The 27,204-nt window shown below is 34.6% G+C and overlaps 3 protein-coding genes across 12 annotated transcripts in view; 1 reads left to right on the plus strand and 2 right to left on the minus strand.

Annotated features, from left to right (window-relative positions):
* Positions 1-1,479: 1,479 nt before the first annotated feature.
* On the minus strand, positions 1,480-3,771 carry LOC125675441 (uncharacterized). Its single transcript, XM_056159927.1, has 2 exons — positions 3,632-3,771; positions 1,480-2,635 (listed from the first exon to the last, which is right to left on the minus strand). Exons 1-2 carry the CDS (start codon positions 3,689-3,691, stop codon positions 2,369-2,371), a joined length of 327 nt encoding a protein of 108 aa, XP_056015902.1. The 5' UTR covers positions 3,692-3,771; the 3' UTR covers positions 1,480-2,368.
* LOC125675437 (ubiquitin carboxyl-terminal hydrolase 2-like) lies at positions 3,704-21,378 on the plus strand. Of its 8 annotated transcripts, none has more exons than XM_056159907.1 (21): positions 3,704-3,840; positions 3,985-4,083; positions 4,185-4,930; positions 5,287-5,362; positions 9,113-9,168; positions 9,366-9,388; positions 13,003-13,080; positions 13,180-13,311; positions 14,090-14,248; positions 14,525-14,662; positions 14,899-14,955; positions 15,412-15,459; positions 15,789-15,857; positions 16,082-16,185; positions 16,291-16,382; positions 19,166-19,227; positions 19,369-19,425; positions 19,529-19,576; positions 19,608-19,850; positions 19,952-20,032; positions 20,965-21,378. In XM_056159907.1, exons 4-21 carry the CDS (start codon positions 5,325-5,327, stop codon positions 21,163-21,165), a joined length of 1,686 nt encoding a protein of 561 aa, XP_056015882.1. In that variant the 5' UTR covers positions 3,704-3,840; positions 3,985-4,083; positions 4,185-4,930; positions 5,287-5,324; the 3' UTR covers positions 21,166-21,378. The 8 variants fall into 8 exon arrangements, with proteins under 8 accessions (XP_056015882.1, XP_056015881.1, XP_056015885.1 ...); XM_056159906.1 differs by having other exon boundaries at positions 3,742-3,880; XM_056159910.1 differs by lacking the exon at positions 3,704-3,840 and having other exon boundaries at positions 3,887-4,083; positions 19,608-19,689; positions 19,771-19,850.
* A 134-nt stretch (positions 21,379-21,512) lies between these two features.
* LOC125676730 (putative ubiquitin carboxyl-terminal hydrolase 50) overlaps positions 21,513-27,204 on the minus strand; it is a 44,386-nt gene continuing 38,694 nt past the window's right edge. For 2 of the 3 annotated variants that reach the window (XM_056159923.1, XM_056159924.1), the window contains exon 14: positions 26,219-27,201. In XM_056159923.1, the coding sequence (XP_056015898.1) occupies positions 27,016-27,201 (186 nt within the window). In that variant the 3' untranslated portion in view covers positions 26,219-27,015. Of the gene's footprint in view, positions 22,356-24,281; positions 24,550-26,218; positions 27,202-27,204 lie in introns of those variants that run through there. The other variant, XM_056159925.1, reaches the window with a different exon arrangement.

Below are 27,204 nucleotides of genomic sequence, written 5' to 3' on the forward strand. Positions count from 1 at the left end.
TGACATTATATTTTGTGTATGTATGCAGTTTGGTTAGTGACGCTTTCAATATTTTTCACACACAAATATTGCGTTGATGTATTAATTACCGTACAAAAACATTTAGTTGACCGTCAACTAGTCCTCATCAAGCTGTCAGGTATCCATTGATTGAATACACGAAAGAATAAAAACCAGTTGACCACTAGGAGTTAATTTTTTTTTTTTTTAAACAGTCAATTGTTTTGCAAAATAAACAGTTGACCGTTGATATTGACAGTTTCTTCTAGTTAACCGCTAGTTGAATGGTAAACCTTTAAAGATCCACATGCTATTTTATTATCGTACGGTGATTCCATGCATAGATCAATCAGGTATGGGCGCTAGGAAGATGGCATGCACTCAAAAGAAGATGAAAGGGAAAGTTAAGACCGTTATTAGCGAGGAAGAGAGTAAGTAGACTATTAAAATTAGCAAATTTAGATTATTTTTATGAAAATGAATACTTTTGATGCAAGGTGAACATAACAAACAGTGATCAATCTCATAACTCCTACAAGCAATATAAAATAGATAGTTGGGCAAACACGGACCCCTGGACACACCAGAGGTGGGATCAGGTGTCTAGGAGGAGTAAGCGTCCCCTGTTGTATTGTATTGTTTTATAAGATAACCTACTACATACTCGTATATACGTTTTTGTAACGTACGGTACTTGGTGGAACGCGCGAGGGAGGATTGTTATGGTCCTCGAGTGTGACCTAGTCAAGATTCGATCATCATGTTCGTTTGTTCATTGGCCATATACTATCCTAACTACAGTTTCCCATGTAGTGCACACTTTATATGTAAATGCTACATGTTGATTTTGATGCTACAGGCTTGTACATCGACTTTGGTTCGCATTACGGTCATATATGTATTTATAGGAGCGTTCAACTATGGTCAATTAAACATGGAATAGAGGAGGATTCAATTATGGTCAACTGAACAAGAAAAGGAGGGTTATAAAGCAATGGTCAACTAGTGTCACAATATGCAAATTACCGCTCCTTTGCATGGCAAAAATTCAACTAAGGGTCAATTGAATACTCCCATTCAATTCTAATACACTTTTTTCGTATGTGGGTTGTCACGTCATCAGTTTCAGAGGATACCGAATCAGTTGACCATAGTTGAACGCTCCTATGAATAAATATATGAAAATAAGAAATTCTCAATGTGCAGTCCTTTGCACGATGGACCGTAATGCGAACCAAAGTCGATGTCTATGTCCAACTCTTAATTTTGTAGCTGTTATAAGAATTGTGAGATAGACCACTTTTCGTCACCTTCGCCATTTTCTTTGACACCGACGTATTGAAAAAAAAATCTTCAAATCAATGGTTCAAGTTTTTAGGCTTTTACCTAATCATTTCATTTTCGTTCATTATATTTAGATGTCTGATTGTTTTTAATATTTTATAGACATTTATAGTAAACGTTAATCAAACACCCAAACTTGAAATGAGTTTTATTTATCCTATTATCATACTTTGATAACATTTTACGAGGAAGTTCAGTGTAGATGAATGCACAGTCATTGTGTTGGCTGAATCGGTGCTACGTTGCAGCGTTCATTATATTCACCACATGGGAGTTTTCCATCACGTGCGATTTTCAAACATGCAAAACAAAACTCAGTTTTACAAAATGTACATAACATAGATTTACATGCCTGGTCATGCTGTAACAATGTCTTACAATTTGGGCAAAGACGTTTTGATGGAACACCACCCATATTAGAATAGTCCAGAGTTATTCTGAGACAATCTTGCAATTGACGGGAAATTTCCAAATTATTCCCAAACTCGTTGGACAAGCTACAGGCATGATTTGGTTTCCAGTCTTCCATACAATACCAACAAAATTTATAGGTGCAATACTGTTGGTTTGAACAATATAAGCATTTGACATGCGTTTCAAACCTTCTAATTTTTTGGCAGTATGAGTCACATCTAGGGCAGTTCTTTATGTCTTCGTTGTTTTGTTTGTTTAAGTAATTGAAAGAAAGTTTTCCAGTAAGAAAGATGTATTCGTCGACACTTAACATGCACTTTTCCAGGATTTCTTGATTATCCCACATTTGATTGCAAGTTCCAAAATCTGTTTTCCCAGGACATCGTAGAATGTGTTCGTTCTGAAGTATCTTCTCACGAACTAAACCGTACAAATTGTCGGGTGCTACAAAAGATGTGCAGGAATTAATGAGGAGAAAATTATGAAATATCATATTCTTTGTTATTTTGAGCAGTTTCTTAAAATATCAAATTAGCATTTTTAACTTGTGATAATGTAGCAACTATAGTTTAAATGGTTTCAGGTGAAATCCCTTTTCTCTTAATACACGCTAATTACTGATAGCATGGCCACAGGAGAGCTCCAGTCTTGGGTCTGATTCGTACTCCCACACGATGTCTGGCTTGGATGTTGTAATGTGTCCTGACACAGGTCGGCTCTCCGCCCACACCATGACGTGGAATGGATCGTGCAGGACGTCACTCGTAGTGTCTGAATCGTAGATGAAAAAGTTGTCTATGTTTACGATATCGACAAGCCAGTATTCGGTGTCCAGTTTTAAGGCTACAGACTTTCTCATCTCTCCTACAGTAGACGCCTATAGAGAGACAAGTAGGTACTGAGGCGAAAAACATCTTTCTTAGGAAATTATGTTCTATTCAATAATGCTAATTACTGCATTATATCAAACAGTTACCACTACTACTATTACTACTACTACTACTACTACTACTTTTATTACTACTACTACTACTACTACTATTACTACTATTACTATTACTACTACTACTACTACTACTACTTCTACTACTACTATTACTACTATTACTATTAGTACTACTAATACTACACAACAAATAATACTGTTATTGCTACTACTACTACTAATACAACTACTACTACTAATACTGCTACTATTACTACCGCCACCACCACTACTACTACTATTACTACTACTACTACTACCACTACAACTACTACTATTATTACTACTTTTACTATTACTACTACTACTGCTACTAATACTACTTCAACAACCAATACTGCTATTACTACTACTATTCTACTACTACTACTATCACTACAACCATTACTACTAATACTAATACTACTAATATTAATATCACTACTACTACTACCACTATTACTACTATTATTATTACTATTACTACTACTACTACTATTACTACTACTGCTACTATTTCTACTAGTAGTAGTACTACTACTACTATTACTACTGCTACTACTACCACTATTACTATTACTACTGCTACTATTACCATCACTGCTACTACTACTAATACTAATACTACTACAACTAATACTACTATTACTACTACTGCTACTACTACTACTGCTACTACTACTGCAACTATATTACTACCACTATTAGTACGACTGCTGCTAATATTATTATTGCTACTACTACAGTATCATAACTCAAAGTACAACACCCTGGGCTCGGTGATTTGTACACTTTCAAGTAGCTAAAGCATTGCATTAACCTCTTCAAAGTTAAATTGTTTTACGATGTTGTTTTGTTTTCATTTACAGAGACATCGATATAATAGTAATGAAATAATTATTTACATACCTGAGGTATACTATGGATTGTATCACGTGATAATGTTTGAAAAGTTATCATCTCAGACATGTTTTTTTCCAGCTGGTGACAGAACAGTAGTAGGATACGTTGCTAATTAATGTTTATCGATGGACGTCCGAATTCTGCATGATCAAAACGAAAGTGAAGGTACTGAATCCATTTTCTGGAAAGCAAGTATCCAGAATGGAAACCCCAAGGTTAGATAAATATAGGATACACTGACACATTCTATAAAAGGTATGCGTGATTTTCCAAATTGGTGTGGTACTAAATAAAGATTAACTATATATTCCCCGTAATCAATTTTCGCTTTATACTTTCTTGAATGTTTGTAAATACAGTTACTACATTTGCTGACAAGAGATTACAGGAAGATGTCGATGACTATATTTGTGAAGATGTCAACGAGGAACAAGTCTGAAACTATTGCAGTCCAAAAGGTACGTGCTCTGTCTATAGATTTGTGTATGTTTTGAATATAATGTTATGTTGACATTTTCAAAATATGTACATGTATTTTGTCATACCTATGAAATTTCAGGGCGACGAGTTCTTGAGAATATTCGAAACTCTGGCGGGTAGAGTGGGCATTGAGCTACAGCATATTCGACTCACGTTTAGCGGCAAAGAATACAGACATGATCAACCAGAGGCAAGGAAAAGGATAGAGGACGTTGGCATTAAAGACCGTTCTACCTTATTCATGGTTTCCAGGTTACCAGGAGGAATCATGTGATTGAATATTGGGCAGTCACTTTTATATGATTGTCAGTCTGTGTTAAGTGAGCATGACTTACATGTACTGTATGATAAAAAGCTCGGACATTTGTACTCATTGAACATGTAACATATGTATTGTTTGTGCATGTATTTGTTGGAAAATGAAATAAAATATTCTACCATATATTATAAATAAAATGTATCCCTTGTTATATGGTCGGTGTTTTGAGGTAGTGAATGAAAAGGGCCTCTTGGCAGTTGGTGAGAGCTCACGACATGGAATGAGAATAAAATGGTTGATTCGGAAGTTATTTTGATTCAGACATCGATTGAATTTATCTGTAACATTATTGACAATCTATGTAAAAGATTGAAATCATTAGAAAACGATAAAAAGAGTGGTCAATTGTTAAAAATTTTAGTCTCTGATACTAAGCGCATATTAAATATAGTACTCTTAAATTATTTTTAAACAACTAATGTTCTACTTTCGTTTTCGTTTTAAACAATTTCGCAGAAAATAACTCCACTGCATTGGAAGTTTTCAACCAGATAGTGCTATACAAGGTAAAGTTTTCCTGTTGAACTTGAGTATGAATTACCTGCGATAGATATAGATGTATATTTGTCTTACTCTTGATTTTATATTCTTTATGGGTGTTATGAGATAATTGATCACATACAACCTATCATTGTATTCACCTTTTCATTGTACATGTATGCGTGTTTCCCGATTATTCGTCATTTTTACACTGTATGGTTTTATTTACGCGGACACGGGTATAGATAACTTGAATGCGTTCTCACTCATTTCATATCCATTGGAAGCTGCACATTCTGTTGTTGGCAAATGTGTTCGACACAAATACCCTCAAATATTAACGCTTATGTAGTTTTCTTTACATATCCTACTTCTATTTCAGTTTGCAAGTCATTGTCAGTCAATACTTTTACACAGTGCATGAATTGTTGGAAGAAAGCAACAATGCCGGCGACAGGGTAAATATTCATATTATGTAGTAAACGGTTTTTTCTGTATATCAAGAGATACAATGTTCAACTTTTTACTAATTACAATTATCGTTTATGACGTTTCTAAAACAAAAGTCGCATGTATGACACCAAACAAAACAACACCGATGACCTTACTCAGAATATGTCGTTTCATATTAATAGTGTTCAATACCTAATTTTATTATAGTGTAGGAGAAAGAGATACTACAGGCAAATCTCGTGGGGAGAAAAGCTATGGAATCTCTCTCTCTCTCTCTCTCTCTCTCTCTCTCTCTCTCTCTCTGCAGATTTCACATTAAACATAGCATATAGCATTTGTACTACACGATAAGGAAACTTTATCCCTTTTCATCTTAAAGCTCAAAGTATAATGCCACTAAAAACGTTAATTTTATTGATAAAGGACATGGAATACTGTTCTGAAATTACATTTGATTACAGGTTTGTTTTACTTACATTCAACAAAAATAAGGACTTACAAGCAACACTAGTTTAATACTGCTACATTGTACGATTCATTTATTCAGGATTTTGAAAATTATTATAAATACGGGAATAGACGGGAACATTTATTTTATCAGAAAAAATAAGAAATGATGATGCAAATTACGACATGAATACACTTTTATATTGAATTATCAGCCTCAGTTTTCATTATTGATAGCAGCATTGAGAATTGTAGGTTATATAATACCATGAATTCAAAGATATAATTATGAATGCTTCAATATTTTTTTTTTATTTTACTGATTGTATATGGTACATATATATATAAATATATGTACCATTATATTAGGGTTTACTGATCAAAAATAGCAAACATATTTCGTCGTTTAGTTCTGAGTTCGATGTTCATGTTACAGGTGTTTCAACAGTCTCGTTCAAAGTCGGCATTTCGCATATCCTATGGTCTATATAATGATCTAATTTGCCAAAACAACCTAGCATTGGATCAAATGCTGTTTGAAGTGTTTCATACCGATTGTTAGGCCGTTCTTGGCACACTGATTCGATACGGATTACTTCGTTTACCTGAGCAAGCCATAGGACTCACGGCAGGTGTGACCGGTCAACAGGAGATGCTTACTTCTCCTAGTTATCTCATCTCACTTCTGGTATATCCAGGAGTCGGTCTTTGTCAAACTTTATTTGTAGTTTTTATAGGAGTTATGAGATTGATCACTGTTCGTTATATTCTCCTGGGATAGAATAGGTCTTCAGTACCCCTTGCTTGTCATAAAAGGCGACTAAATGGGGCAGTCCTTCGGATGAGACCGCAGAAACCGAGGTCCCGTGTCACAGCAGGTGTGGAACGATAAAGATCCTTCCCTGCTCAAAGGCCATAAGCGCCGAGTATGGGGCAAAAATTTTGCAGCCCTTCACCGACAATGGTGACGTCTCCTTATGAGTGAAATATTCTCGAAAGGGACGTTAAACAATATTCAATCAATCAATCATAGAATATAGCCCTGTTAACATCTACATATATTCGGTAAAGCAATTCCTGTTCAATTGTTCAGTAACAGAGACCACGTAGTTCTTTTTTCGATATTTCTAATCTAAAATCCATATGAGAAGACAGTTTAACTACTGATCCATGGAATTGTATTCCATTCGTTAGTATCTTACACTGCAATGGATTTGCTGTCAATATCTAAGTGGCTTTGCCACCCCCCCCCCCTTTCCGCGCTATATTTGATAAAGGTAGGGAAAGAGATGAATATGAGTTTCATGAGTGTCGTTGAAACCAATTACAGAAAGATAATCGCCGCTGCCGCCCTCACCACTGCCATGATTTAAGAAACCAACCTCTGCCCCTCCCCCTAAATCTTGTGCCTGCTACTAAAGTAATTTATTGTATTTCCAAATTATTAATATATGAGTCTTAAACTGTGGGGTTAATCATGTAAAGAATTGAGACACATAATTTGTTTTATTTGACGTACATATCAGCTCAATACATTAGGACATAGTGTAGATTGAACCATTATGCATAAATAGGGATTGAAATGTCAGGGACATATTCAGACAAAAGATAACGTAGATGAATGCAGATATCTTTAGATTTTTAGACATTTAAACTTTTTGAAAATCAAAAGAAGTGAAGTATTGAATAAAGCTAATCGTATGAATTCTAGTGTTCATTACGTGAAATGTAGCTTTATTTACCTTGGCAGAACTACAAAGGTGTTATACGAGTATTTCAATAGCAGTTCTGAATGTGCAGTCTATAACAAAGATAAAAATGATCTTCTAAAAAAGAAATGGATACTGGATCATTATCGGGCATTTAGAGTTGTTACCAAATTTACACGCTAAAAGTCCTCTGTATGGATTGTTATTTTATAAGATCATGAAATCATAAAGTGCGAAGGGAAATAACTCATTGGCAAGCACTATGCGTATTGATAAACACATCCCATTACCCAAACAGAGTAGGAAGTCTGCAAATACACAATAAGATTTTTTAATGCTGTTCTGTCGGGATATAAAATCTGGTTTCAGAACGTGATTTAAAGATCAAATATTTTAGAATAACGTCGCTTTTCCATTAGCATAGATTACATTCATGTATTTCTTTCATTTTATGTACCAAATAATTCTAGAAATGTTTATATTACCAGAATGTCATATAATTGTTAAATACGTGAAATATGGAGACAGAAGAACATTTATACTTTGTATTTGACCATAAGAGAGATGCTGAGTTTAATCGACTCTTATTCCCACAATACGCACATACGCTAATTTTTTTTTATCTTAAAATTTGATAAAGATATCAATGCTATGATATTCTGTAAATAAAATGAAACATAAACCTCCTAAACAAAATATGCTTACTGAAAAATTACAGAGATATAAATATTTCAAAATATATTCAAAGTATCACCCATGTTTTAACACGCTTTCTTTCCGAAACCTAGTGTTGACCACGTGACTTTACTACAGGTAGCATACGGCGTGATATTTCGACCAATTCTTGGGTTTGTGTTTATCTTACTACCCTTTAGTGTTTTACATATGATCTAGCACAATGAATTCAGTAAGATATAAGATACATCGATTTTCCTATTTCCGCTTAGACAATCGATTGATTTCTGCCATACTTCTAGTACTGAGATTTTTATAATAACACTGTTGTAGTAAAGTATAATCATACAGAATGGCATAACATAAAATCGGGGTATTGGATCATATGAGAAATAGAATCCTCCCCCCCCCTTTTCCTTTAAAAGATACGATGTAAAGCATCTAAAGGGGTTTTAAGAGGGTTGCTAAGTTCAAAATATCATGCAAATTCTCTGTACTTTATTACTTTAATTTGTTAATTAAGAATAATTCTCAATTTTTAAAAAAATAGTTCTATCAGTCGATTTGTTTAGTTGGAGACAATTATCAATGCGAAAGTGATTTTCAAATCTGCCTTTGATTCCGCCTTTAAAATAGTAACCTTTCATTAAAATTTCCCATTCCCTTTTATAGAGTTAAATGTTAAAACTGTAAGCAAGAAAGAGTAATGTTGCTCTACATTTTTCACAGCTGAAGAAAACACACGAATATATAGGCCATATCTTTTGATTTGTTTGAAAGATGACAAGAATCCAACTTTAGTTTACGTTGTATGTTGAATCACTTAGTTTGAGAATTAGAAAACATTGAATAATTTCACCAAGAGTCTACATGTATTTACAAACAGCTAGTAAATTGGTATCGTTTGCACCATCTTTCCAACAGGAGAAATATTCGTGTGCGACAGATTCGTCAAAGACTTGCACAGATGGGAGATAGTCGTAAGTGTTTGAAAGTATGCTTGGTTTACATCCATATCTGTAAAGAATTTCTATACAAATACATAGACAACGTAGCATTTTGAAAAGTTGCTTATGAGTATAAAATGGAATAAATCAGAAAGTTTCAACACATTGGTGCATATTTAATTTCACATCAGTAGAGCTTATTCAAAAAGTACTTTCTGTTTTGATTTCAGAATCCAAAACAGAAGCAGTACAGGTGCGGTACATGGTATAATTATCATAATACTAGCTCACCTGAGGTGAAAGGTCATGTGAGTCTTTCTGAAAGTCTTATCACCTTTTTGTCTGTCGTCTGTCTGTCCGTAAACTTTTTACCTCACCTGAGCTAAAAGCTCAAGTGAGGTTTTCTGATCACCCGTATTCCGGCGTGCGTCCGTCTGTCCGTCTGTCCGTCCGTCCGTCTGTAAACTTTTAACATTTTTGACTTCTTCTCAAAAACCACAGGGCCAATTTCAACCAAAGTTGGCACAACGCATTTTTAGGTAAAGGGAATTCTAAATTGTTAAAATCAAGGACCAGGCCACCTTCCAAGGGGAGATAATCAAGAAAAGGTAAAAATAGAGTAGGGTCATTAAAAATATTCTTCTCAAGAACCACTGGGCTAAAAAAGATGAAATTTATAGATAACCTTTATTAGGCAGTGCAGATTCTAAGTTGTTAAAATCATGGCCCTCGGGGGTTGGATGGGGCCACAATAGGGGATCAAAGTTTTACATACAAATATATAGGAAAAATCTTTAAAAATCTTCTTCAGAACCACTCAGTCAGAAAAGCTGATATAGAGCAGATTCTAAATTGTTAAAATCCTGGCCCCCGGGGGTAGGATGGGGCCACAATAGGGGATCAAATTTTTACATACAAATATATCGGAAAAATCTTTAAAAATCTTCTTCTCAAGAACCACTGAGCCAGAAAAGCTGAGATTTATATGAAAGCTTCCTGGTATAGTGCAGATCCAGGTTTGTTAAAACCCTGGCCCCCGGGGGTCGGATGGGGCCACAATAGGGGATCAAATTTTCACATACAAATATATAGGGACAATCTTTAAAACTCTTCTTCTCAAGAACCACTGAGCCAGAAAAGCTGATATTTACATGAAAGCTTCCTAACATAGTGCAGAGTTAAGTTTGTTCAAATCATGGCCCCCTGCAGTATGATGGGGTCACAATAGGGGATCAAAGTTTTACATACAAATATATAGGGAAAATCTTTAAAAATCTTCCTCTTAAGAACCACTGGGCTAGAAAAGCTGCGATTTACATGAAAGCTTTTTGATATATTGCAGGTTCAAGTTTATTAAAATCATGGCCCCCGGGGGTAAGATGGGGCCACAAGGGGGATCAAAGTTTTACATACAAATATATTTTAAAAATCTTCTTCCCAAGAACCACTGAGCCAAAAAACCTGAGATATATTTGAAAGTTTTCTGATATAGTGCAGATTCAGGTTTGTTAAAATCATGGTCCTCGTGGGTCGGATGGGGCCACAATAGGGGATTAAAGTTTCACATACAAATATATAGGGAAAATCTTTAAAAATCTTCTTCTCAAGAACCACTGAGCAAGAAAAGCCGATATTTACATGAAAGCTTTCTGACATAATGCAGATTCAAATTTGTTCAAATCCTGGCCCCCGGGGGTCGGATGGGGCCACAATAGGGGATCAAATTTTCACATACAAATATATAGGGACAATCTTTAAAACTCTTCTTCTCAAGAACCACTGAGCCAGAAAAGCTGATATTTACATGAAAGCTTCCTAACATAGTGCAGAGTTAAGTTTGTTCAAATCATGGCCCCCTGCAGTATGATGGGGTCACAATAGGGGATCAAAGTTTTACATACAAATATATAGGGAAAATCTTTAAAAATCTTCTCAAGAACCACTGAGCCAGAAAAGCTGATATATTACATGAAAGCTTTCTGACATAGTGCAGATTCAAGTTTGTTCGAATCATGGCCCCTGGAGGTAGGATGGGACCACAAGGAGGATCAAAGTTTTACATACAAATATATAGGAAAAATTTTCTTCTCAAGAACCATTGGGCCAAAGAAGGTAACATTTACATGAAAGCTTTCTGACATAGTGTAGATTCAAGTTTGCAAAAACCATGGCCTCCAGGGGTATGTTGGGGCCATAATAGGGACTACAGTTTTACATACAAATATATATGGAAAGTCTTCTGATATGGACCAAGGTGACTCAGGTGAGCGATGTGGCCCATGGGCCTCTTGTTCACGTTTCCATCTTTTTTCCAGAACCACTAGGTCAGTTGCAATCACACTTGCCACAAATCATCTATGGGTAAAGGGGGTTCAAGTTTATCAAAGAATTTATCCAAGATTCTTGGATACCAGCCCTTCATAGGGCTGCTATTGAAGAAAATGCAAAAATGGTGGGATCATTTTAAAATCTTCTTAAGAACCAATCGGCCAGAAAAGTTGAATCTCAAACGAAAACCTTCGTGACATAATGTAGATTGAAGTTTGCTATTCTTCAGAACGGCTGGGTCAGTTTCAATATCAATCTGGTAACAAATTACCCTTGGGCAAAGGGGATTCCGGTTTGTTCAAATGAAGGTTCATCCTTACTTTAAAGGGGGAATAATCAAAACAATGCAGAATATGTTGGGTTCATTTCAAAATAATTTTCGGAAGGACCATTTTGCCGGAAAAGTCGAAATTTACAAGAACGCTTCATGATATACACTGTAAATCATGATCCCCTGGGTGTAGGATGGTGTCATAAGATGGGATAAAGGTTTTTCATGGGAATATATAGGAAAATGATATTTTCAAAAGATCAGCGGATTCAGGATTAACTAATATGCAACAATCTCCAGGCAATGCAAATCTAAGTTTACTGATATTGTGGACCCTGGACTGGGAGTGAGATGGGTCCGAAATAATATCGACTGAGATTCGGCTCAGGTGGTGGGTATTCGGGTTAGAATAGTTCCTCAGTATCCCTTAAAGCTTGCCTGTCGTAAGGGAAGACTAAATGGGGCGATCGTTTGGATGAGACCACAAAAACCAAGGTCCGGTGTCACATCAGGTGTGGCACGATAAAAATCCCTCCCTGCTCAAAGGCTGTAAGCGCCGATCATAGGCCTAAATTTTCCAGCCATTCACCATCAAAGGTGACATCTCCATGAGTGAAAAATTCTCAACCAAGACGTTAAACAATATACAAAGACCCAACCCAGCCGAATCTCAGCTGAGATTTAGGTCGAAAAAGAGGATCAAAGTTTTACATGGGAAAGTATGGGTACACATTTTTTTAATTCTTCTTCCCAAATACAATAGAGTCATTATTAGTCATTAATATGTAAGCATTTTATTGTATTTCAAATTCAAATTTGGCCTTGGGGATCGAGGTTTTATTTTGGAATACTGAGTATACAGGAAATTATTTGAAACGAATTATTTTTTAAAACATCCTTATTTGCATATGTATTTATGTTTTTCATTTTATTCAGATCATAAGTCTGGGGTTAGGGTGGATCAGTATTAATATAATGCATCGATACTGGAAAAACTAATCTTTTGAAAAGTTCTTTTCTCCAGAAAAGCAATGTCATATTAGTCATCTTAATATTGAGGACCCCCATGTTGTGTGAGTTCAAGCTCAGTTATGTCGGGACCTGTTTGCATTGGGGTCACAGTATAGGGTAAAACGTCATGGGAATGACGATTTTAAAACAAATGAAATAAAAAGCACAGCAGCTGAACAACAGCAGAGCCACGGTGATTCAGGTGAGCGATGTGATCCATGGGCCTCTTATTGTTATTTTCATGATTACTACGATAGACAAACTCAAACAGAGCGGGTGTGCATTCATTTGGAAGAAATCGGCAAAGTGGAGTGAAAAGGGAAGAAAATGAAAAGGTGAGAATGAAAGCCACATATACTGTTGTAAAACTTTATTTCTTAAAACAAAAAGTAGTTTTCTTTGATATAATGCACGTTTATTTAATTTTATTTCAGTCTCCATGTACTGGTAATGTGTGCCATTCTGTTACAATACAAGGATTGCAAACAATTTATAGAACACCACATTCAAATGCTGCTGGATCGTCCTTACCCGATATAAAAAATCACGTTCGTTCTCCAGAATATGTAAGTGCAGTAATACTGCATGATTATTCGCATTTTCACATCTTTCGCGATTTTACGAAATTTACATTTCCAGTGGGCAGTCAAATTTCGCTCTTAATTCCATTTTTAAAAATTTAAAAGCTTATCATGATATGTATCCAAAGGGAGAGGCTCAACAGTACTAAAAATGCATGTTTTGTTTCTTAATATTAACTATAGAATAGTATGAACTTTATATGTGTTTTTATAATGATCAGCACCATGCGTTCGTTTGATAAAAATCTTAATGGGACATGGAGGTTAAAGGGCATAATCTCGGTAACTGACAAGAGCTTCCGGAGGGATATTTCGACCTAAATTGCACGTAGTTACAATAATGAAAAACTTTCACAAATTATTCTCTGGGTCAAAGGTTAAATGGAATGTTTTCTTTCGTTAAAACTCAGCAATGACGTGGAAGGTTTTAACTCCATTTCGTGTTCTTGGTGGTCCTGGTAATTGGGTTTTGGAGTTAAAAGTTACGAAAGGAATCTATATTTGATTCCTCAACAATAACGTAGAATGTTTTAGACATTTATGTTCAAATCTCCACCGTTGGTTGGCATGATAAATATATCTGAGGTTTCCATGGGGATTAGCGGGTGTAGTTTTATTTTATCTAAGTCAACATTAGAACATAACGACGGTCATGACATTTAACCATCTCCTTTCAATATAGGTGCATTACAAATAATTACGTTTATTCACTAGTGTAGTCTACTTATTTTATAACAATTACCAATGTGTGTCTTAACTTAAGAAACGAAGGACTGGTTTTGAAGTTAGCCACCATCGAAACAATAACAGTCAGCAAAATCCTGCTTCCAAAACGAGCGACCCCGGCATTACAAAACGTCCCCACGTTCAAGAAGAAAAGAATGAAACAGTTGTAACGAAACAAATGAAAAACAGAGTCATGGTATGTGTTTTGATTGGGCCATTGTAATTTTATCATTTCGAACATGTGCTCAGACTGTATACAAACAATATTTTAGTATGAGTGCAATGTTTCAATTTCGTTTTGTTTTGATTTGTGGACATGGTCTTACCTCATTGGAACTATTTTGATAATTTAAATTCGTAACGAGAGATGCTAAAACATCTATTGATATTGAGCCCCAGGAAGAGCAACATCCACAGCATATTGACAATTGACCAATATTGACAATATGACAATACACAGACCTTTATTTAGGTACACACTAGTGGACCGTTTACATCCCCAGTAGACAGGGTTGACAAGCTAGCATGGAGTCACCAATTACTACAGGATCAAATCTCGCTCAATGGGAAGGCAGATGAGTTTCTTTCCAGGGGCAGACATCATGAAAATGCACGTATTTATTTCGATTTACCAATTCCAAAGACATGTTCGTTTGTGAGGTTTTAGACACATGCTTGTAGAATTACAAACTTTATCACTTGGGAATTTAGAAAATTACATGTTCATGCTTCAGAAATACTGTATGGTTCAAGTAAATGCTACATATCTCAATGATTTGATTTTACATCATTTCCTATTGGTTTATTGTTTATAGAATACTAATTGTACCTTGTATACTTATACAGAGTCAAGTTATTTCTTCACATGGCGAGAGCACCATTAAAGCTAGACAAACACCACAGGTAAGAGAGAGGTGGTATGGGTACTTGTACAATGTACATGTAAGCTTCAGATTCGCGTACAGAATCCCGTTTAAGTTCCTCTTTTTAACGTTTTGAGAGCAGTCTGTCATTAAAACATTCCAATTTCATGCTCTAATTTAACGGACTTTGCCAACGTACATAGAAGACATATGACGTGTGTAGATCGGCATAACCCTTGAGTTTACATAAATACTAGGATTTTTTTCCGTATATTTTTAAAATTGTGTTCAAATAAAAGTCGTTGCGTGTAAGTTTGACATGAAGTGTGATATTTCGTAGTGAACGAAACATACATGTATGTCATAAAACGAAACCACCGGGGGTAATTATAATCCCCTCTACGTATTCACATAAACGTTCATTTGTAAAATTTTCTAATATATACAAAACGAATTATTTCTATCTCAAGCTAATTTCTACCTATATTTTCATCAGGGTTTGCCAAATATAGGAAACACGTGCTACGCTAACTCTTTGCTACAGGTATGCAGTTTACTACAATTTCATTATACCGGTATTTTCTTGAACACATTTTCGTTATTTTTGTAATTGTACATTATGTATAAGATCAGAAATCAAGTGATCATCGATGTACATTTTTATATGCAATGCATTGATGCAACAGAGTTACTGTCAACAAAATTTCCTATCAACGAACCAACTGCAATCTGTTTTGTAAACATTCACGAAACATCCTTCCCACGACATTTTAGGAAATCACAGTAATTTAACAGGGAAAACATGCCTATTTTGTTGTGATAGTTAATCGAATGCATCGATGTAGTAACAAAATGAACGTGTGATTTTTTCAGGTATTGGGTCAAACACCACGTATCTTTGAAATATTATCTTCCAACACTGAAGTTGTCAACTGGAGACAGGTTAGGCGATACTCTTTATTTTGCTAAATCACTAGGCCCGTGTTAAATAACCTAAACGTAGAATTCATCTAAGTCATTATGTGTTCAATGAATACAAATCTACCCGTGGAATTTTATTTAAACTTTGTTTTGTCCCCAAATCACATTCCTGTCAATCATTTCTCTATTTCAACATCTATGCGATTGGAAAACACTTCAGATTCGCTGTCATATTTTCATTATAGATGGATGTCACGAATGCATTTGGACAGGTTCTCCGGTCGATGAATCATACATCTGGACCAAAGTCGACCACAATGACACAATTCATGAATATTGTATCAAGCAGGTAACGGTGGATGTAGTGAGTAGTTTTGTACAATTTTTTCCCCGTTCTGGTTATAAAAATGATGTTACACTGTCTAATTAACAATGCAATACATGGTAATTTCAGAGAACATGAATTCAGAATTGGATATCAGAATGACTGCCATTCATTTCTGTTGACACTTCTTAGTGAACTGAATAAAGAAACCCCAGGCAAAGGTATGATTGAATTATTCAAATAGAAAAACAACATATAAAAACAACAGTACGTTGATATTATGTTTGTCCCGTGACGCAGACTTAATGCCGGAATGTGTATGTGTGTGTGTGCATGTGACTGTTACACCAATTATGTGTCGCTGTTTAGAGAATCTATAATAATAATAATAATAATGTCCTTTATTTAAACAGGATAGCACAATTAGTTTAAAACTAGTTTACATTGTGGTCCTGAAAACATATATACAGACACCAGTATTATACATATACAATATAAAATAGTATATGAAGGTATGTTGTATACATACATGTATGCAATTTACATATTTAAAACTGAAAATAAAACAAAATAAATCAACAAATAAAAATAAAACTGAAAATAATCAAAAACAAATCTATATGGTTTTAATTTCCCGAATGAAAAAAAAATTCTAAGATAAGCAGATTTAAAAGTTTCCAATGTTGGCTAATATTTTAAAAATTCTGGCATGTTATTCCATAACTGAGAACCGTAAATTGTAAAAGATCTTCTAAAATATTGTGTCTTTGCTCTCTGGATATATAATGAATTACTTTGACTTAATCTGGTAGATCTACTGCTAATTTCATGAACATACTGAAAAACATCTAAATAATCGGGGGTTAGACTATGTAAAACTTTGAAGACAAGAATGATAGTTTTATATACAAAATAGTCTGACAAAGGCATCCATCGAAGTTGCTGCATCATTTCTATTGTAGGTGTATAAAAATTTATATTTAAAATCACTCTAGCAGCTCGCTTTTGAAGTTTGCATTATTTGTAAAGACCGTCCTTGTTTTTCATATTGCCCCAAACAGTACAACAGTAGTTAAAATGAGGGAAAACAATTGTATTAAAAATTTTCAGTAATAATTCAGTTGACAAGAATGAACGTAATCTAGATAACACACCTATTTTGCTTGCAAGTTTTTTGGTTAAAATTTCAACATGTTCAGACCACGTGAGACATATGTCAATATAAACACCAAGTAGTTTTGCACATGATACATTTTCGATGGCGATATTGTCCACTTTTATCGAAAGTTTTCTACAATTTCTTAATCTTTTTTTCTGTACCAATCATCATGCACTGCGTTTTCTTGAGATTGATTGTAAGTTTGTTTTTATCCATCCATTCCAAAGTATTCTCAAGATCCATATGTAATTTGTTTTCTATAACATCTATACTTTTATCCGAGACATCTTGGGTTGTATCGTCCGCATACATATGGGCTGCAGAGTATTGTAAGCAATCTGTATAGTCATTTACATATAGAATAAAAAACAAAGGACCAAGTATAGATCCTTGAGGTACTCCTATTGTAATATCTAGTTTGTCGGACTGAATTCCATTCCAATCTTGTTCTAAACGACGAAATTATGAATACTCAATTGTATACAAAGAGTACATTATTGAAAGAAAGCGATGGTAAAGCACAAATATCATCTCGAAACATCAATTTCTAGTCGACTAGTATGAGTGTGGGATTGGTGAATTCCACCAAGATAACGGAATTCACACTCTAAGACCAGGTTTTGTCGAGTCCTAGACAGCAAATCTTGTTCCAAAAGTGGAATTTCCCTATTCCACAAGAGTAAAGAAAGAAGGAATTTTTTTTCTCATGTTTCAACCATGGTTTAATTATTAGTTAAAGAGGTAGTAAGGCTCATTTTGGTGAAATTTGATTCCTCACCCCAAATCATCTTATTCCTTTCTAATATAAAAACAGATGAATGATATTTATCAACTTTGAAGTGTCAAAATGTACATTAGGAGACAACTTATATAGCAGATTGAATTCTTGTCCAGGAAGCAAAAAATCAGGGGTTGTAATTTGAAGATTATAACTGTTTTAAATTTGGAAGTAAATGCATATAAATGAATAAAATTGTTACATTTCAATTCTTAAAATATTTTAAATAAAACGACCGTTACTATCCCTTTAATATTCCGAGCATTTAAAAAATTATTAAAATCCTCATTTGGACTTAACACTAAACATAAAAAGCGTACCATAAAATGGTTAACGCTTAAATTTCTTTAATTGTGAAGGTTGTCCCCCTAGAGAGCTATCAAATCGAAATTTGAAAATAACAATAGAAAATCACAGAAATTATATATATGACGACAAAATCAATGAAACCGTGAAAGAAATATATCACATGGCTCTTTTACATGAGTAATGTAGGTCTCAGTGATTATGTGAGAAAAAGTATATATGCCTTGAAATCAATAAATATTGACACACTGATCTTGACTACGGATAACTCTGTTTACCTGATTAAGGCTTATGGTGGGTGTGACCGGTCGACAGGGGATACTTACTCCTCCTAGGCACTTGATTTCATATCTGGTATATCCAGGGGTCCATCTTTGCCCAACTCTCTATTTTTATTGCTTATAGGAGCTATGAGATTGATCACTGCTCGTTATGTTCACCTTTCATATGGTAACTTAATTAAAACTTCTAAACCTTTTAATGATTTAAATGTAAATGTGAAGAAACAAAGTATCCGTCTTAAAACTAATATCTTGGCGCATATATAATAACGTTTGCGTTCTAATTAATTGTAATTAATATGGGGATGATTTAAACAATGTACGCAATACGTTTAGACAGTCAAACATCTGCATGAAAGAGAGCATTTGAATGAATGAAATCTCCACAATAATTGTCACTAACATAGCTTCATAACAATGAGCAAAGGGCGATAGCATATGCAATACTGTGAAGTAAACTATCCTCTTTCATCGTTTTAGATATTGCAAATTTGTTTGAAACAGAAATGGTTGACCAGTTTACTTTTGATTCCTGTCGTCATGTAGGTATTAGCAGAAATTTACCTATACTCGTTCCAGTGCTTATTGTCTCCTAAAATAAAAACTGTTGGTGAAATTATATACATTGTATATGCATTTGAAAGCACGGTTCAGCATCAAACTAAAATACATTGTGTTCACAGACTGACGAAACGGACACACAAATCTTGAGAAGTATTACAATCCCTTCAGAATCTCGGGTAAGCAACTTCTCTCACATTCCGCATTTTTATGTATTATTTGGCGAAGAATTATCGAGTTGCTCTATAACCGATCTCAAATCCATATATCTTTCTTCTATAGCAGATACATGTACCCGAAGCACTTTCATATTGCAGTTTGAACATAGAAGTATGTTTCTCTCTCTTATAAACAATTTCAGAATATAAAGGAAGGTTTGCAGAGTTTCTTCCAAGAGGAAGAATTTGACGAACAAGAAATTCCATGTAGAATATGTCTGAAAGGTAATAAAAGGCAAACACTCATTTGTATTGTGAAATTGACTGTCTTAATCTGTGTTTCATGTCAAAACGTTCGGCTTTTAGGCTATGGAAAAACGAGGAAATCCATGATGTTTCGGAATCTGCCTCGTGTTCTCGTTCTCCAGCTTGGGTGTTTTCAAGAGGTAATACAATTTATAAAAACATTTTCATATTACATATTTGTTTTTGATGACATTGTATCCTCATGCTTGACAATCATTTGAATGAAGTCATTGTTTTTTAGATGAGTTACGGGGGACGTCTTCGTATTGCTAAGTCCTCGCGACGGATTAGTTTTGATGAAGTGCTCAGAGTTCCACACAAGGTAAACACACCGATCAATCGCATTCTACGCTTACGCGCTAACTTCTGAAACGCATATACCCACAGTTCATTCATCGAATTGAAATAGTGGATAACTTAGGGAAATTGACACGTTGTAGATCAGTGTAAAATAGCATATTTCACGGTAACTGACAACGTATTGTTTCACAGTTGGTAACCATGTTCATGTGTATAAAAAAGAAGAAAAAAAACATATATACCGATTTCCACTTTTCTAAATAGCAAAGACAATACGGAAGCATATTCTCATGTATAACATATTGATTCAGAAGGACTTTGGGGAATGGAATCTGCTAAAATCATAAAAAAGTGATCAGGTTTCATATTGTCAATACACGTGGTTATGGTGGCGCACACTTCATTGTTTTACGGTAGATTGATCGGTGTGACGTAAAGTACGGCATACAAGAAGCAATTTTCACTTCATCACATTGTGATAAAGTTACGTGTAAATTGAATGTAATGAAATAGTTTGCATTTGCTGTACTTAGTTTCGAATTCATATGGTATTTTTTAGTATTGCGAGTTTGTTGTCATTTGATATAAAAATGTCTGCATATTTACGTAAAAGAGATTCGTCAACACGGCTAAAAGAAACGCATCTCCGTACATTATATGATTCTCATTATAAAACCCATTAACAGTTTTCAGAATCCCCCCCCCAAAAAAAGGTTAATAAAATTGTAAAACTTAGCTGAATTATGTAACATATGCCAACAAATAATAGTAAATTGCAGCGCATGTGAATCAATTACATATGCATGAACCTTTCAAGTTTCTGTTTGCCCAACTCTCTATTTTGTTTTGCTTATAGGAATTATGAGATTGATCACTATTCGTTATCTTCACCTTTCAATTAATGAATAATTTTTCGGAATCCATGTTGATGTGTTTTATCTTCAATACTTTCAGAATGGAAATATTTTGACATATCAACTTTATGGAGTTGTAAATCATCACGGCTCAACTTATGGCGGTCACTATACGTCATATGTGAAGCATCTTCCACGTCAGAGTGATTGGTACTACTGCAATGACAGCCATGTGTCAAAGTCCGCCTTACCCGACGCTTTGTCATCTTCCGATGCTTATTTGTTGTTTTATAAACTTTAATATAGGAAAATCAAATACAATTGATGAACTTTGCAAATTATATTTATTTCATTTCCTCTTATATTTATCTTTCGTGTCGAAGTTTCATTAGCTGTTTCTAAAAAAAAAAAAACTGAAAATACTTCTTTTTGAACTTGCCTTTAATTTATAATTCGGTATTTATGTAGTTATTTAAAAGTTTTTTGTTTTAAAAAAAGAAAAAAATATACCTCAGTATTGTTTTATGTCCTTTTCTTTACATTTATTGTTCTTTGTTTTAGTTTGTTTTTATTGTTTTACATGTAAAGCGCTCTAGGGTAATTGTCTTCGATAAAGCGCTATATAGATTTACAATATCAATGATAATAAATGACACACTATAATTTATTAATCATATACATTGAATATAAAATACAAGTAAATGTATTTCTCAACCAACATCATAAATTCAGTTTTACAGTCGGATCACAATGCAACCATTAAAAGGACAAATGACTAAGCATTAGCCTGTATTGATCTCAGACACGCGATATTTTTACTGTACATTGCTAAATATTGTATACATATCTGTGTATACTCTTAGTTCATCTAAGAGAAAGCATTTTGAACAGGAGCGATGTTGCATTGCATGTCATATTCAGAACATTGCAACATTCCGTTTATGCAGAGTGTTAAACACGAGAAACAAAATTCCATTTTACAACTTGGACATTGCATCTGCTTGCACATTTGTTCATGTTCAATTAGAGTTCTGCAGTTTGGACAAAGTCTTTTCGCTGGTACACCTTCAATTTCGGAATAATCAAGCGTTTTTCTTGGTGCATTGTTAAGGATTTTTTGTATTGCTTCAAGATCCGTATTTCCACATACATGATTTGGCGCCCAAGGAGATTTACAATCCCAACAAAAATCAAACTGTTTGCCCAGACCCCTCGATGCACATCGAGTGCAATGAACAGCCTTGGTATCCTGTTGCCTTTGACAAAACTGACCACAGTTTGGACATTCAGACGTCTCGCTACTCTCTCGCAAAATCGAATTCAAGGAGATCTTGTATTCAAAGAATATTCTCTCGTCTTCCGTTAAATTGGCTTTGTCATTTATTTCACGCATAGACCATTCTTGCAGGCACCCAGGTGTAAGGCAACAAATGGTATGTCTCACTTTACTCATCAGGGTATCTTGCATGTGTCCGAATAAGTTATATGGTGCTGAAATATAAGACAATATATTGAATTGAGTTTTCTTTTCTTTTTTAATTCGATTAGAGAAATTACTTTCCACACCATCAAAGCCAAACAAATACAACACTTATCCCGTCCATGTTTTACAAGATCACATTAACCTGGCTTATAGCATAGTTGTTTATATCCCAAATTTAGGAATTCCTGGAAAACTAGTACATAGATTGATTGATTGATTGTATACTGTTAACGTCTCACTCAAGAATTTTTCACTCATATGGAGACATCACCATTGCCGGTGAAGGGTTGCAAAATTTATGCCTATGCTCGGCGCTTACAACCTTTAAACAGTGAGGGTTCTTTATCACATGGGCCTCCGTTTTTGCGGTCTCATCCGAAGGACCGCCCCATTTAGTCGCCTCTTACGACAAGCAAGAGGGTACTGAGGATCTATTCTAACCCGGATCCCCACGGGACTGGTACATAGTTATAACATTCAATAAAAAAGTATTTAATAAATATGCTCTTAGTCAGGTTCAGAAATAAACTCCGGTATGTCTCAAAACCAACGAAGTACATGTAGCATTGCACTTTTATTGATTATAAGGACTACACATAAACTTGTAGGCGTTTTGTTCCACAATGTTCAAGTATCACAAAATTAACTTCTTTTTAGTAGCATGGAGTGTGTGAGATAACGAAAAGAATGCATGCCTAGAGATATTTGACAAGATATGAATGTTAGAAACGTATATAGATATACAAAATGACTATACAGTATATACAAGTGTTTGAAATGAAAGGTGTTCGGTTCGAGAAAAATGATGAAGGTCAAACATGCACAATTCTCTGAAACTGATGACAGATATCTACATATATAGATATAATAGACTAAAACGTACGTGTACTACATAGTCCTGCAGTGAAATGCTTTCGTGTATGTATCACCACTTGAATATACACTTATATGATAGGAACAATTGGGAGAATGTAAATCAAAAATGGTTATTTACATTTGTACATATATCTTAGTGGATTCAATGAGGAGCAAACATAGTATAATGCAGAAAACTTCGATCGTCAACACAAATAAACCCGTATGCATATAACACCTGTCTAGGTTACTGTATTAAACATTGTAATATATCCTACACAATTAATCGCTGAATGACTCACTATGTACCGTACTACGTAGCTCTGGACCTCTCCTCCGTAATTGAATTCTAACCGATGTAATACAAAACTCCATTTGAACGAATAGCTTTATACATGCAACTGCTATTTCCAATCAAAACTGTTCGAAAGATTATGTGTGAAATTTCAGTGAGTTCACTTTCACTATGACGCTATAGAGAATTATATCAGGAGAATATGATACATAGTCTTAAGTACATGCGTACGCTTTTTTTCAATGAGAGATTATTAAAATAATTCATATATGTATAAGAATTATACTTTCCCCCTCCCTATATACGAGAATGTTCCATTATCATTTTTTCTGATTCTGAGGTATGTTCAGATGTGAAATATATTTTTGAAAGTCAATTCAAAAACAAGGCATAATTCATCAAATACCGAAATTACTTGGTCATTGGATTTCTTCAACAAAATCCTGATACTGTATAACCGAATTTTCTTAACTCAACTTGAAATATATAGCACACTTATTTTTACTTCGGATTACTCCGTTGACCTTATCAAGATATAGGGCTCACAGCGGGTGTGACCGGTCAACAGGGGATGCTTACTCCTGGGCACCTGATCCCACCTCTGGTATGTCATGGGGTCCCTGTTTGCCCAACTCTTTATTTTGCATTGCTTATAGGAGTTATGAGATTGTTCACTGTTCGTTATCCTCACCCTTCCCAGCTTAACACTGGAATTTAACACGTAGTCTGTGACTACAAGGCAATTCTAATAAAGATGAAGATGTAATTGAGGCAATATATTTACTGATAGCATGGCCACATGACATTTTCAGCCTCGGCTCCTCGTCATAAGGATCCTGTTCTATCATATCCACGTCTGTCGTCACTAAATAGCCTGGGACGTGTCTCTCGTCAGCACCGACCATCACTTGCAAAGGGCGGGGGAGACTCGACACCTCTCGGCTATTATCGTACACCAGTCCCTCCTCCAAGTCCACGATTTCTATGCAGTGGCGAGGTACACCACACAGTGATGCTATAGGTTTCTTAACATCTCCCACTGATGCATCATTCTTGAATAAGAGAAAGTTCTGCAGATCAAATTTATTGCAATTTCTTTCGCGTACAGATAAAGATATACTTATACAAATATGTTAATTCCTGAGACGGGGCGGGGAATGTAGTATTGATTCTAGGTTCCATTTACATCACCTTTCATCAAATGTAGGCTAAACAAATTCCCCTAGACCATGCGATGTCCAATCTTTCGTATGTAATCAGTATGTTGATTAAATATAAAGAAAACAGGTACAGGTTCAACTCTTAATCTGCAGCTTTCAGATATCAAAGACTATATGAAAAGAATTATCAAATGCGTAAAGAAAGTGTATCTCCTTGTCTAGTTATTTGGGGCAGGAGTAGTACATAAGATACGTGTAATTTCTTTTAAACATCAAGTCTACAAATATTATATACAATGATTCAAAATGAAAGTAGTAAATATAATGTCTACTTCCTCAAGGACTTAATTAATCGATAATTGTTTTCAACAATTATCTATTTCAAACATTATTTATTGAGAAACTCAACAGGATTGGGCAACAGGCATAGCCTATGTAGGCTACCACGCAGGTTCATTCTAGTTTTTTTAAAGAAAACAAACACATTGCTATAAAAATATCTTAATCTTTCAACAATGAGTAAAAGATTTCAGAGTTTCACTTCCGCGAATATAATTAATTTCTAGGCCGTATTGTCAACATTTAGCGAGACATTGTATGTAAAACATGTACAGACAACTCACCGTATAAACACGTTGAACAACATCAGATGATAATCTTTGAAACTCCATCCTGCCGTCCTTCTCGTCCGATAATAAACCCAGTTTAAACTGACAATACATTGTATTTCAGAAAATCCACTGAACAGTGTACTTTCACTTTCACTCTGGTTTCCGCGAAAAAAAACGGCAATACTATTGCGCATCCTTACCAAAATTCAAAGTTTCCAGCAAATGTGCCGCAAGTTTGCGGTAACGAATGTGTGCGTGTCACAACCGTTTGCCAGAAGTGTGCAGTTAATACCCATAGCAGTACACTCCAGCATCTAGTGGTACATCATGCCAGAAGTTCACCTCAACTTTTCCTTTAAAATTTAGAATGTAAACAGTGCGCCAGGAGTTCACCACAACTTTTCCATTAAGATTTACAATGTAAACAGCGTGCCAGAGGTTTACCACATTTTTTTCTTGAATATTTAGAATTCAAAACATTATTATAATATCTTAGAACTTTAATAAGATAGATCTACAAAGAAATTATTTCTTGAAACATTTAACATTCTCATTGTTCCTCAACGTTTTCGAATAAGTGAAAGATTTTTAAAGAACTTTGTTTTCTTTTCTTTATAAATATTATATTCTATTAATCCGAGGGTCAATGTGCTTGAAATCCAGTGTCCAAAATACATGTGTAATATGAACACTCAGACTAATACATAATTTTCATGCATCCCTTCGCTTCTCCTGTCTTCAAATAAAACATCATACATGGTGATTAAACAGTATCTGTTCTTAATATTTACTCCAGGTGTCCTATTATTTCAACAGTGCGTTCCAAGAACATATTTTTTTTATTTCTAAATCATGAATAATAAGCTAGGTGCTGAGTAAGTTTGCGAGTTGACGACCTTACGGCTCCATGCACCAAACAAAACCAAAAAATAATGATAACGACAAAAAACAACATGTTTGGTAAAGATTTAATTCATTCTTGTTATTGTGAAATACATATATCTTATACCATTATAACAAATTGATCATGCATACTGACCCTACCGTAGAAGTAAATGCAAGAAATACAAAACATAGCTCTCATAATTTTATTTATGTTACAAGAGCCAAAACAGAATTTTTCAGAAGATCTTTAATCATTTCAGCAGTTCATTAACAGGTTTTATTAGAAAATGCACAACTTTGACATCTTTTAAATCAGCTCAATAATGTGTTTATGGTCTCTTTAGAGGTAGTTTTATCTGTGATATTTCTATACTTTTATGATACATGTTCTCAATATGCATATATATATTTAAAACAGGACCACAATGCAAACTAGCCTGTTTAACTACAAGTAATTGTAAGAATAAAGAATATTATTTCAGTTAGATGTTTTAAGAATTGTATCTGTAGGATTATTTAGTTCTCTGTCAGTGGACATCTTTTGATTTTCGAAACATTCTTTTTATAATACATGTACTTTAACTGGTGTTAACCACTCAATTATCACTGACCATTAATCTTTGTAATGGACTACTTGATGGAATTACACAGATGAACACTTGTCCGTGCATCTCTATATTTCCGTATTTTTATATTGATACAGGCATGTAAACAATTATGTAAAACAAAACAACCGACTGCGACTGAGTAAAATGGTACACGGACTCCTCAAATTCTCAAATTCAATATTTATTTATCTATATACCTTCATTTAAGATATAAAAGGAGATGGAGATTGTGTACATTTTACAGTTTGTAACAACTATTTGCGTTCATAGAACAATAAATAAACATCTCCGAACTTTAAGATTTCGCTCTTATCATAACACTTCCAAATATGGTCATTGTCACAGATATACCATTGAATCCCACGCTTCACCGCGCAGTAGTAATGCCCTCCCTCTATATCTCCGCTGTGGTACACTGCAGCATATAGACTGTACTCACACTG

This window comes from Ostrea edulis, chromosome 3 (genome assembly GCF_947568905.1).
Source record: "Ostrea edulis chromosome 3, xbOstEdul1.1, whole genome shotgun sequence".
NCBI classification, from domain to species: domain Eukaryota; kingdom Metazoa; phylum Mollusca; class Bivalvia; order Ostreida; family Ostreidae; genus Ostrea; species Ostrea edulis.